Source organism: Calliphora vicina, chromosome 1 (assembly GCF_958450345.1).
Source record: "Calliphora vicina chromosome 1, idCalVici1.1, whole genome shotgun sequence".
NCBI lineage: Eukaryota > Metazoa > Arthropoda > Insecta > Diptera > Calliphoridae > Calliphora > Calliphora vicina.
In genome coordinates, this window is record NC_088780.1 from 20,241,197 (window position 1) to 20,254,931 (window position 13,735).

At 32.5% G+C, this 13,735-nt stretch overlaps 1 protein-coding gene across 1 annotated transcript in view; it reads left to right on the forward strand.

Annotated features, from left to right (window-relative positions):
- Positions 1-12,745, forward strand: part of Lnk (SH2B adapter-like protein Lnk) — a 36,705-nt gene extending 23,960 nt beyond the window's left edge. The window contains exons 2-6 of the mRNA XM_065504260.1: positions 6,276-7,141; positions 8,294-8,401; positions 8,486-8,728; positions 8,790-9,827; positions 11,706-12,745. Coding sequence (XP_065360332.1) covers positions 6,767-7,141; positions 8,294-8,401; positions 8,486-8,728; positions 8,790-9,827; positions 11,706-12,305 — 2,364 coding nt within the window. The 5' untranslated portion in view covers positions 6,276-6,766 and the 3' untranslated portion in view covers positions 12,306-12,745. The remainder of the gene's footprint in view (positions 1-6,275; positions 7,142-8,293; positions 8,402-8,485; positions 8,729-8,789; positions 9,828-11,705) is intronic.
- Positions 12,746-13,735: the final 990 nt, after the last annotated feature.

Sequence of the window (13,735 nt, forward strand, 5' to 3'; positions counted from 1 at the left end):
AAGGAGACCAATGACTCTTTAATTGGTTCAATGCATCGTCGATGTATAGCAGTTATAAAAAATAAGGGATACCCAACAAAATATTGAGTTATTGCAAAGTTTAGACCCTATTTGTTAAAATAATACCTAAGTTTCCATTGTTTTGTCAATGCCGTAATAAAAAAATCTTTTAATTTTGTTTTCTCATTTTTAGAATTTAATTAATTATGTCCTTTGTTTTTTGTTAAATTAAGTTAATAAAAGTATACAAATAAAATACTACAAAAATGTTAAAATTTTTAAAAAAAATTATTTCAGATTTTAGGCCTCTAATGAAATATTTTGAGAAGTTTCCATTGTTTTGTCAACCACTGTAAGTGACCAAAAACATTAGTTGCTGCATGAGAAATTTTCCGGTAGCGAAATTCAGTTTTCCTCAAAATAATTTTTTTTAACAAACTTTTTTATTTATTTCTAATCTTTATATTAAGGTGAATGATATACATATACTAAGATTCGGCACAGCCAAATATAGCAATCTTATTTTACTTTACACTGCGTTTTTTAATCCAATTTACTTCATAACCTCAAATTTGCCTATCCTTTACTTATGTTTGAGCAGGTATGGCAACACATACGTTGTTGGTCATACGTTGTTGTTGTAGCAGTTCCACTGTCGAGAGTTCTTTCTTGGGGATAAACTCTTTTGCAAATATTTGGGGGAGTGAGACTCAGGAACGTTGGAGATAAATTAACAACGTTTTAGATTTTTTCACCAACAATTTGTTCCACAAATTTTTTTTTTTTAAATAGTCTTCAACTGATAAACTTTAACGAATGCCAATCTGAAATGGTATTTTAGGGAAATCAAAAATTTACCATTTTTCCTATAAAAAGTTCTGAAAAACATTTGTTCGTATCTTACAAACTGCTGCAAAATATTCAAATATTTCCTATTCCAGTGACTTATGAAGATCATAACAAAAGTAAATGACACATCAAAGTTGACTACTTTCAAATTCTCTTTATTTTTTAACTATATATTATAACATTTTTATAACTATTTCTATTTAGTTGTAATAGTTTTATTTTATTGTACATATTTTTGTGTAACAGCTTTTTTATGGTTCTAAATGTCATGAAATGTTTTCATGACAAACTTCCATAGAACAGGATTCGTTAAATATGTACGGCAAGATGACGTTAACTCTTAAAAAACACAGTAAAGAAGAATTAATTAGCACATGATTATGAAAAATGTATTTGATATCGTTTAATATTTGTTTTCAATTTCAAACGTGATCTCCGGATAATTTTTTATAAACTGTTGATTTTTATCGCAGGAAACTGGAGTATTTACAGTGACAATACAATGGAAACTTTTTTTGAAAACTATATTCTGTTATTTCAGTTTCCAAAACCAAAATAATGAAATATTTAAATGCTATGGATTGAAGCATAAATATTCAAAAAAACTACTCCATGACAAGATTATTTAGAGAGTTTAACCCTCAGTTAGTCGCAATCATTTTCAATCGAGACTAGTCTCAATGTATCAAATTGATATCAATAAAAAAATGGCGCGTTTGAAAGTAATCTCTTCACTTTTTATTTCGAAAACAAAAAAATATTAAATTCAAAAGTATTTAAAAGTGTAATGCAAATAATATTGCAGTAAAAATATATTTTTATCAAAAAATTGCTTAAAATTTAGGGTGTTTAAAAAAAATTTACAATAAACAAATTTTTGCCTGTATCAACCAGATCAGTTGCGATTAACATAGGGTTAAGAAATTCCCAAAAATTACTCCCCGTCAAGTCATACAAATTGGAAATTAGTGTTAACCGCAGGGCATCACTGGCTGGTCTTCGTTGCTATCGCTCCGCCTATTTCTAAAAAAAACAAGTAAGAAAAATATATTCGGCTGTACCGAATCTTCTATTTTAAAATAAAATTTTTAATATTTTTTGGTAAACAAATTCTATTTTTTTTTTCAATATTGTTTAAACATTTTTTTTCAAAATTGCTTTTAATTTTTTTTTAAAAATTTTTTCGTAAAAATATGTTTTTTTCCAATTTTTTATTTTTTTTTAGAGGTAAAAAAAATTCGGGTTAAAAAATATTTTGACCCATTGTATAGATCATGATTTGTTCCTTATATCTCAGCCATTTATTTGTTGGCCGATTTTAAATAGCAACCGAACCGGGTCTATAGTGGATATATTGATGTATGAATCATGTACGTAAGTTATTTAGGGGCTACGGAAAGTTGATTTCAACACACGGACGTTCAGATGGACATGGCAATATCAACTCCGCTATTTATAACGATTCAGAAGGGAAAGATACAGTAAGGTTTGGCGGTGGTAATTTATTGGTGGGGGCTCTATGTCAGGGTGAGGTATGGGTCCAATTCGCAAACGATACTATGACTGGAATTGAAATACAAATCCATTTTAAACGATATTATGTATTCAGCACGGCACCTCTAGGTTTGTAACCGAGTAATCTGTCCAGTCGCCAGATCTCAATCTCATAGAAAAAAAAATATGGGAAATTGTAGACGACTAATTGAAAATAAAATAAAATTTACATGAAAGTGTTCATATAAATTTAGGAAAATGGTTTATAGACAAAAATAAACACAAAGAAAATGTTTAATTTGTATATCCAAATATAAGTTTACAAATTTCTGAGCTATTTTAATAAAAACAATAAGTAAATTCATACATATTAATAACGTAGTACATAATAATCACTTTAATAAAACCTCATTATCATCTTCTATAAAAGAATTTCAAAAATGTTAATTAAATAATCTTTATTAGAAGAGCAAACGAAAAGAAGAGTGAGTGGCAAGGGAGAGGAAGATTCAAGTAAAATGAAAACAAAACAGGTGTCTGTTGCCATTTATTTATTAAGCTTAAAATGTTTGTTAATTTGTTAATTTGTTAATAATTTAATTTAAAACAAGTTTGTTTTATTTTACAAAAATATTTGTTGTTTATTTTAAGTTTTGCTTTTTTTTTCGTTTTCTTAAATGTCTGATTGTCTGGCTGGGTGGTTTCTTTGGCAGCTAAATTGGTTCTGCCACTGTACTTATACAAAAACATTTTTTGTTTTACTGTAAATAAGCGCGGTTGGTTGTGTGGATTTCCATGCTCACACACACATTTTGTTGTTTATATTTTTTGTTTTTGGAGGTGTCGGATTTCCGGTTTTTTGCTAAACGATTGACACATGTGGGCCATAAATAATTCGGTTTTTTTTTCTTCTTCTCTATAGTGATTTGTTGTTGTTATTGATGTTATTTTTTCTTAGGTATGAATGTACTTAAGTATGTGTATATGTATTACAGCCATATTTGGCATCTTTCATTTTTAATGAGCATTTATTTTTGTTGTTTACTAATTTGTTTGTTTGTTTTTGCATCTTTCATATTATTTGCAAAATATTGCCAGATTGATTGCTATGTATAGAATTACATATTGGTTTAGAATTCGTAGACCAATGATTAATAATGTACAAACGTTAATTATGACATCAGCATTATAATGTTTCATGTTTTGTCTAAAATTTACCTCCTGCGATATTTAAAATTGTTTCACCAAATCCAGTTATTAATAAAAGTTCAATTTGAAAATTAAAAAAATACAATTACCTATTAAGCATGCATTTGATGGATCTCACCAAAAGGATGTACTATATTGTAATAAGTCGAAATATTGGTTGTAGATCCACAAAAGCATATCCAGTGAATGGAATGGCGTGCATACTAAAATTATTAAATATGTTCAACAAAACCCTAGGTCCTACAAAAAGTTGGCCAGAAAATCAACGGTCTGCCGCAAAACAGATTCCAATGTTATTAAACATTATATGGAGAACTTATCCGTTGATAGAAAACCTCGTTCAGGTAGAATAATTGGTCCACATGATGTTTCTAAGCCAATAACTAGAAAGCATTTTCAAAATAGCTCCCAAAACATCCAATAGGAAAGCAGTCTGGTTAGCTCAGTACTCGGACTATTTTTTACGAAAAGTTGAAGCCAATGCAGGCCAAGGCTCAAAAAGTTCCTGACAGGAACTCTGCTAAATATTTAGTGGCCAAAGAAAGAAAATGAAGTCAAATTTTATAAAAAACAAGTAAGAGAGCTATATTCGGCTGTGCCGAATCTTATATACCCTTCACCAAATTATACTTCAAAATTAAATTTTTAAATATTTTTAGGTAAACAAAATTTATTTTTTTCCTGTTTTTTTAATTTTTCAAAAAATTCAAAAAAATTTTCGAATGGTTTTTTAAATTTAATTTTTTATTTTTTTTAAATTTTTTTTAATTTAAAAAAATGTTTTTTGTTTTTTATTTTTTTTTTTAATATTTAGCAAAAACAAAACTTTGAAAAAAGAATTCGGGTTAAAAAATATTTTTTCCAATTTTGACCCATTGTAGGTCAGACTTATATACGTCGTTGCAAAGGTCTTTGAAATATCTATCAATAGATATCCATATTGTCTATATTAATGACTTAGTAATCCAGATATACAGTGACGGACATTACAATAGAATCACTACCAATATTTCATTTAAAACCAGGAGCAATCATAAGGATTGGTGTGGGCCAGAAAATATAAAAAAGTGGCAAAATGTGTTGTGGACGGACGAAACGACCATTAATTTAATTGGTAGTGATGATAAGACATGGGTTAGACGTCCAAAAAATGGCAAAAACCAAAAACGTTTAAACACGGTTGGGGAAATATTATTATATGGGGATGCTTTTCTTGGTATTGCGTTGGTCCAATTTATTGGATTAAAGAAAATATGGATAATCACTTGTATGTAAATATTTTGGAGTATGTTATAAAGCCACATGCAGAATGGAATATGCCCTTAAAATGGCTCTTCCAGCAAGATAATGACCCAAAGCACACGTCAGGTCTTGCCAAAAAATGGTTTTTATATAACAAAATTCATGATTTTTCTATTTATTGTTTACGTTATGAGCATTAATATATAATGAACAAATTTTAAATTTTGAAATCAAATTTTGTAGTTTTACCGCTTTAATCGAATTCATATGTAGTGATTCTATTGTATTGTCCGTCACTGTAGGTCAAAAATCGAGGTTGTCCTGGTTTTTTCTCAAAATATCTCAGCCATTTGTGGACCGATTTTATCGGAAGAATTCCGGAGTATTGATGTATGAATCGAGAAAATCGAATCACAGATGGCTGAGATATAAGCAAAAATCTTAAAGTATGCTTTGGTGAATGGTATTTAAGATTCGGCACGAATGTAGCACTCTTGTGCAATATTATCGAACTATTAGTCCAGTGATATGTTGATAATAATATTTTAATAATATTGAAAAAAAGTTCGTCGAATTAAGCAGATGTTTTAGGTTTAATTTTCTTCGAAACTTTTTTTGTAACTAGTTTCGAAAAGAAAATCGTTTGTATTAGTATGATTTTAACATTGTAATTCGAAAATGTTTGGTTTCAAATATAATAAGTTCTCAGGAAAAAAATTATATTTTTCAATTTTTCTATGAAGCTAAGAAACTCATTAGTACAAAGAATACCACAACCCAAAATGGAACACACTCCTTGATAGGTATTATTTTTGTCCAAACCTGTATACCTATAATATCAAAATTTAATGCTCTGCTTCAGGCGTTAGTAACGTGATACATATCAATTTAATCGTTTACATTTTATTACAATAAGACAATTGAAATATAGAAACATCCCTTTTTCTAAACATTTTTAATTCTTTAATTGAAAATAAGTATGAATTTCCAAACATTATTTAGAATATCCTCCTAATGGCTGTTGAAATTGTATAATCCCTCCTTTACCGGCTTAACAAAATGGTTATTAATTCCACAACAATAAAATATGATCCTTATTTATGTAATTTTCGGTGAAAATCATGTTTTCTTTCATTATCAGTCTGGCCATCCATTTAGCCAAATCATTGAGAGAGAGCGAGCGAGAGTGATATATACAGAGATAAATATAAATACATAGAGAGAAAAACTAATATAATCTCAACGTAAATGAGAAAGAATGTACAATTTCTTAATAGTGCATTAAATTATGAATGAAATTGTACGAACGTGTTATTTGTTTTAAAATTGTAATTAAAATTAGCGTAACTAATTGAAATTTATGTCACATGAGTGTGTGCTAGCTAGCTAGTCGTTTACTCGATTGTATATATATAAAATTGTCTGGTGATTTCCTCCCTCTTCTAGATTCAATATCTCTTTATTCTTATTTTTCGTTTCAGACAATTTATGCACATCACAACAAAAACATCATTCCTTTAAAGCAAATTAAGAAGAAAATAATAATAAATAAATGTACAAGAGATTGTTTGGGGGATCACACACACACTAAACAACAACTAAAACGATCAACTAAAAAAAAGCCAAAAAGAAAATAATAAATAAATACAAATATAAACAACATACTGCTTGCTGGCTGAATTGTGTCAATCTTCTAAAAGAATTTATGTGTAGGAGTAACGTCAACAACTAACCAAGCATACCCCACATACACAGTTGATGATTCCTATAAAGAAACTAAAGCACTAAAGCATCAACTATAATATTAAGAGCCAGACAGGCGTGTATAGACGGACAGACAGATAACTTAAAAAAAGAGGATCAAATCTTGGAAGAAAATAAATTAATATTCAAAGAGACACACACTCTTTTTGTGCTCTTACTCTTGTAATTTGTTTTTTTTCTGTGATTTGGAGTGGCAGCAACAAATAGAATGGGTGGCAATAGTACGGCTGCCTTTAGCATTGGCGGTTACATTGGTGGCACTGGTGGCAGTAGTTTAGGTGGCAGTTCTGCTGGAGCTGTAGGCGGCGCTGTTGCATCCGATTTAATACCAAGTACTAGTATGTTAAATTCAAACTCTTCCGGTATACCCTATGCGAGTGGTACCAGCTGGGAAGAGTTTTCCGATCGTCATGCTCGTGTGGCCGCTGCTGATTTTGCCAAAGCTTGCATCAATTACATAAATGGCAGCTTTACGGCCGAAGAGGCACGGAATCTATCGCATCGTAATTTTGGTCAAAAGTTTTTGGAATCATTTGCTGAACATTATGAAAAGGAATTTTTTCGTAGGCGTAATAATTTAAAGGTAAGTGAAGAAATTTAATGAGACGTGTGAAAAAATTGAATTAAGATCAATATTTTCAAGATTTCCGTTAGTTCTAATTCAGTTCTAGTTCAATTCTAGTTCAGTTCTAGTTCTAGTTCTAGTTCTAGTTCAGTTCTAGTTCAGTTCTAGTTCAGTTCTAGTTCAGTTCTAGTTCAGTTCTAGTTCAGTTCTAGTTCAGTTCTAGTTCAGTTCTAGTTCAGTTCTAGTTCAGTTCTAGTTCAGTTCTAGTTCAGTTCTAGTTCAGTTCTAGTTCAGTTCTAGTTCAGTTCTAGTTCAGTTCTAGTTCAGTTCTAGTTCAGTTCTAGTTCAGTTCTAGTTCAGTTCTAGTTCAGTTCTAGTTCAGTTCTAGTTCAGTTCTAGTTCAGTTCTAGTTCAGTTCTAGTTCAGTTCTAGTTCAGTTCTAGTTCAGTTCTAGTTCAGTTCTAGTTCAGTTCTAGTTCAGTTCTAGTTCAGTTCTAGTTCAGTTCTAGTTCAGTTCTAGTTCAGTTCTAGTTCAGTTCTAGTTCAGTTCTAGTTCAGTTCTAGTTCAGTTCTAGTTCAGTTCTAGTTCAGTTCTAGTTCAGTTCTAGTTCAGTTCTAGTTCAGTTCTAGTTCAGTTCTAGTTCAATTCTAGTTCAGTTCTAGTTCAGTTCTAGTTCAGTTCTAGTTCAGTTCTAGTTCAGTTCTAGTTCAGTTCTAGTTCAGTTCTAGTTCAGTTCTAGTTCAGTTCTAGTTCAGTTCTAGTTCAGTTCTAGTTCAGTTCTAGTTCAGTTCTAGTTCAGTTCTAGTTCAGTTCTAGTTCAGTTCTAGTTCAGTTCTAGTTCAGTTCTAGTTCAGTTCTAGTTCAGTTCTAGTTCAGTTCTAGTTCAGTTCTAGTTCAGTTCTAGTTCAGTTCTAGTTCAGTTCTAGTTCAGTTCTAGTTCAGTTCTAGTTCAGTTCTAGTTCAGTTCTAGTTCAGTTCTAGTTCAGTTCTAGTTCAGTTCTAGTTCAGTTCTAGTTCAGTTCTAGTTCAGTTCTAGTTCAGTTCTAGTTCAGTTCTAGTTCAGTTCTAGTTCAGTTCTAGTTCAGTTCTAGTTCAGTTCTAGTTCAGTTTTAGTTTTATTCTCTAAAAGAACGAATATAATTAATCGAAAATTCCATCTTTCTTTACAGGTTGGCAATGGCACAATTGAAGAAAGTGATTACTCCGAAGAATCACCAAAAATCTTTCATAAAGCCTTCTTTCGGCGTCTCTCCTTTAAAGGACTACGCAAAGGAAAGGTTTGTACATAGAGAATCACATAAACACAGGCACTCAGAAACATAATTTATGGGAGCAGTAATAAAAAAACGTAATATCATTAGAACTTTCTATTTTTACAGGCACTATTTCACAAGAGTACCGATGAGGATGGCAATAGTAAGAGCAACAAGAAATTTGCTAAAATAGTGGTGGAATGCCGCAAAGATGGCATAGTCAACAATTTGACACCCGAAAGTTTAGATCAGCCAACCGGCACACAAAAATGGGAGAAATGTCGTTTGGCATTGGTTAAAGCGGTGGGAGGTTACATGTTGGAATTCTATATGCCACCAAAGGCAGCAAAGGTAAGCAATTACATTATTTCACTATTAAAAAGTAAAATACTGAGTATTTTTGCTATTACAGCCTCGTTGCGGTGTTTTTTGTTTCCTAATTTCGGAGGCTCGAGAAACGACAGCCTTGGAAATGCCCGATCGTGAGAATACGTTTGTTTTAAAGGCCGACAACAATATGGAATATGTTATAGAGGCTCAAGATGCCGATGATATGCGCAGTTGGTTGGCCACCATACGCTATTGTATGCGTACACCGCCCACACAACAGCCCACAACGGATTCCGAAGTTATGGCAGCTGCCATGCAAACCTCTCCGGTTATAATGAATTCAAATACCAATAGCATGCTAAATGCGGTACAAAATCCACAGTATCATCAACAAAATACCATGGGCTCAAATGGTAATGTGGCACCCAGTAGCTCTCTATCCGAAAATGCCCTCTCCACACTGCAAGCTGGCCACACAGATAATGCGGGCGGAGATACACAGTGCAATGTAGCAGGGCCTGATGTACCACCGCGACGCGGCGAACAACGTTTATCTTCCTCGAGTAATATAGAGCCGTGCGATGGTCTTGATCTCGATTCCGATCTAAATGTCATAGACATCACCAATGAAATGCGGCAGTATCCCTGGTTCCATGGCACACTGCCGCGTTCTGATGCTGCTCGCATGGTTCTGCAAAATGAGGCACAAGGTCACGGTTTCTTCCTAGTACGTCAGAGTGAGACCCGCAAGGGTGAATTTGTACTCACGTTTAACTTCAATGGACGTGCCAAACATTTGCGCATGACACTGTCCGACAAGGGTCAGTGTCGCGTGCAGCACTTGTGGTTCCCTTCCATACAGGAAATGCTGGAACATTTTAGACACAATCCTATACCGCTCGAGTCGGGCGGTACATCAGATGTTACTCTCACCGAGTACATACACAATCAAGGAGTTCCTTACAATAATAATCAAACGCATGATACCAATAATGGTGGCACAACGGCGTTGGATAATAATGGTACAATGACCGGCGGAACGGGAGCTTCAACAGCCAGCGTTAATGGTACATCACAGCAACAGCTTCAGCAGCAGCAACAAGATCCATCACCGAGACATGTGAGATAGCCTAAATTTTGGAGTCCATTCAGTGTCAGTGATGATTTTTTTTTATTTTTTATTTTAAGTTTTTATCATTTTGTTTTTTGCGAGCTTAATTTTTTTCATTTGATCTCAGTATGGAAGAAGATAATAAGGGAATATGTTTAGATGGGTATACATTTTGATAGAAATCAAGAAATTAAATTTTGCGTTCAACATGTTTTATTTATGGCGAACAATTTTATAATTGCGATATATGTTTCTTTAACTCAAGTAATGTTCTATAGACGAAAATGGATATCGCCAGTTTACCAAAGGTTCAAAAGAACTAATTCTTAATTAAATTTTCGCATTGACCTGCGACTTAAGGAAACCCCACAAGAAAAAGTCTAATGGGGTCAAATGGAATGACCTCGGTCCAATTCACATCACGTGGCAATTCACATCACGTGTTTGGCACGTAGAGCCTTCCGTTTAAAACCACATGTCGTTGGTGTCCACATCATTTAATTCAGTCCAAAAGAAGTTGATAATCACTGACATATAGCGCTTGCCTTTGACGGTGATGGCATGGCCAACCAACGTCGTTCTCGAAGAAATATGGACTGATGTTGCCGCTAGCTCAAAATCTTCACCAAACATTGACTTTTCCAAGATGCTTTGGACGCTATTGGGTATGTGAATTGGTATTGTCCCAAATTGAAAAATTTTGTCGAATTCATTAATTTAGAAATGGGACTCACTGATGATAATTTTGATCATTTGCACGTGTATTGAACGCTATATCCGCACATGGTGTTTTTGCAAAACAAACTGAATAAATGACAGCATATTCTGCAGAAGTAGCTTCAACAATATGACCGCTAACAACTGTCAAAGTTCGGAAGTCCATATTGGAAGACCCATTAGATAGCGGAGTCGATATAGCCATGTCCGGCTGTCTGTTGTAATCAACATTCTCCAACCCGCTAATAATGGGTCGATTATGGATGGCAACCGAACTTCAGTTGCGTTACCAGAGCACAACCATAAATTTCTGATTGCCAAATTTGGCAACGGAAATGATAGCTACCTGTTGCCATCTGTAATACCATTTAGGCAGCTTGGCAGCGCATCTGAAGTTCGGTTTCCATCCATAATCGACCCATAACTTACAGTTATCAATATATCGGGTATAGTCCTGGTTCGGTTGCTATATATAATCGGGAAAATCGGCCCACAAATGGCGATATTCTTTTCATATTACTTTGGTGAATGGTATATATAATTCGACACAGACGAATATAGCTCTTAGTAAGGGTAATGAAATGGCTTAGGCCGGGTAACTTATCAAAATTTTAAACATAGTTAAGGCATAATCAATGTTGATTAAGCTTAACTATGTTTAAAATTTTGATAAATTACCCGGCCTTAGTAAAGTATTTTTAAAATGTTTTTTCTTCTTTTTGAAACTTTAGAGTCGCAGGTCTTTTTGTTTTAATTAATTAAAAAAGTATTTCACTTTATAATGTCATATAATTTGTTACAATTCAGTTTGTTTTTAACAACATTCAGTTAATTTCGTTTAATATGGTTTTTCTTTGTAGTTTTCGTATTTTCTTTGGAATGCTTAGACAATTAGACATATTTCCTTATACATGTAATGTGGTTAGCTTGTTTAAAACTTATATGCAAAGGAATTCAGAGAAAAATTCTAAAAAATTTTTGATACAAACAAAAATCTTTACAATTTTGTTATTGTATGCAATGAATTCCCTTGAATGAAACTTTTACTCTAAGGCATGCGTTAGTAGTTTATTTGATTATACATTTGAAAACATTTTCATAACAAAATTAACACTATTTTAATATAAAAAATAATAAAAAAAAATATTTATTTTCGTTACATTATTTTAGTCACAGGATGTGATATCGATGAATTGTAGTGTACGTTTAAAAACAAATGAAATGGATTTAGCATTATTATTGGCAGCCGGTGTTGCAACACGTCACAATAATAATCATCAGCAACAGCAGCTAACACAGCAACAACTGCAATCACAACAGCATCTACAACAAACCAATACAACGACAATAACATCTAACGCAACATCCAACACAACATCAAGCAACAACCAAAACCACAACCACAATAATCACACAAACAACAGCAGCAGCAACACTCAACAGCAACATCATCACACACAAAATTTAAATTCATTCGATCATCATCAATCAACTGCGTCGACAACAATGTTTGAACAACGTACTACACCCGTACCGAATGCTTTGGAAATGATGAGGGCCTCCTCGCCCATAACATCCGTAAATGATTCCACACAATATCTAAGAGCTTCAAGTGTATCGCTGCAATCACAAGCAAACACAGGCGGTGGCAGCGGTGGCGGCGGTGGCTCTAATCGTCATCAGCAACAACATCTACAATTTAACGATTCAACGGGTTCCACACAAAATACCACACCCCGGGCGGTTGATAATCAATATAGTTTTGTTTAGATCTTCATAGCTCTGGACATAGCCCGGTCCATAAGTTGTGTGTATGAATTTTGGAAATTCAAAAATTGTGTAAGAATTTTTTTTTATATAAATATATTTTAATGATTTTTATCCATTTTCCCTTAGATTTCTTAAAAGAAGAAACCTTATTTACTTGTAAATGTATTTTGTATACATAAATAGTTTAATTTTAATCAAGAATTGTATGGAAAAGATTCTTAAAAATTTTAATTTTTCTTTTTATTTGATTTTATTTTTAAATTGCTAAATTAAAAAGATTGTATAAATTTTTGTTTGAGACTGTTTATTTTATAAGAGAAAATACATATTTTTTTTTTTGTTTATTTTTTTTTGGAATTAAGTTTAACTTTTCCCCTTGTTATTTAGAATTTAGCAAATTGAAATTGAGCTTAATGTAATAAAAGAAACGGAACACATTTTTTTTTGCATTAGATTGAAGGTTTTATACATATGTTGAAATGGTATTAAGGTCATTTTATGTTTTTCACTGTCTTGGAAATTAATAGAAAAAGTCTAGGTAGATATTATGCTCTAAATAACATTGAATTTGAAGAATTATTACTGCATGCTTTTTATTTAATATTCCCAGACTTTTTCATTCCTGAGAAATACTAAAAAAATTTGTTCAATTCCCGGGAAGTCGAACTAATAGAAAATAAAACTGTTTCAATAACCGAATTTTTCAGTAATGAATAAAACATTTTAGTTATGGTAATCTGATATTTTTTTCTTACAAGAATCTATGAATATAATTCATTTAGTTTGCTTCCAAGATTTTTACACAACTTCTTGTCAAAATTCATTTAATTGGTTTTATATTGCGGCAGAATATTTTCAAAAGGAAGAACTGCAAATGGTCCAGAAAAAAATGTAATCAGCTGTTTACTTGATTGTAAATTGAAAGAGAAATTGAAATGAAGTTCGTTTCAATTTTTAAAACAATATTAAAACTTAAAAGGCAAAACTTGAACGAGTAACCCCCACTCTTTCAAATATCTCCAAAGATATCTCCGATATGCACCACCGTTACAGAGATTGAAACACCAATGTCATTTTCCTAAAAAATATGGGCCAATTATACTTTCGGACGATACACCGCATCAAACAGTACACTTAAGTGGGTGTAATTTTCGTTGTTGAACAGCTCTTGGATTCTCCGTAGCTCAAATCCTGCAGTTTTGCTTGTTGACGTAGCCATTTAATAGGAAATAGACTTCATCGCTCATTATAAAATTGTGAATAAAGTCTGAATTTTCCATCAGCTTTTCCAGGGAAACGAATGGCATAATCAAGCCGTTACTGGTAGTCTGTTGTTTTTAATTATTACACAAGTTGATCTTTATATGGGAACAAGTCTAGCGTACTCTAAACTCTGCAGCGTCCACCGTGATAGCCTTCTCCTTGTTGAT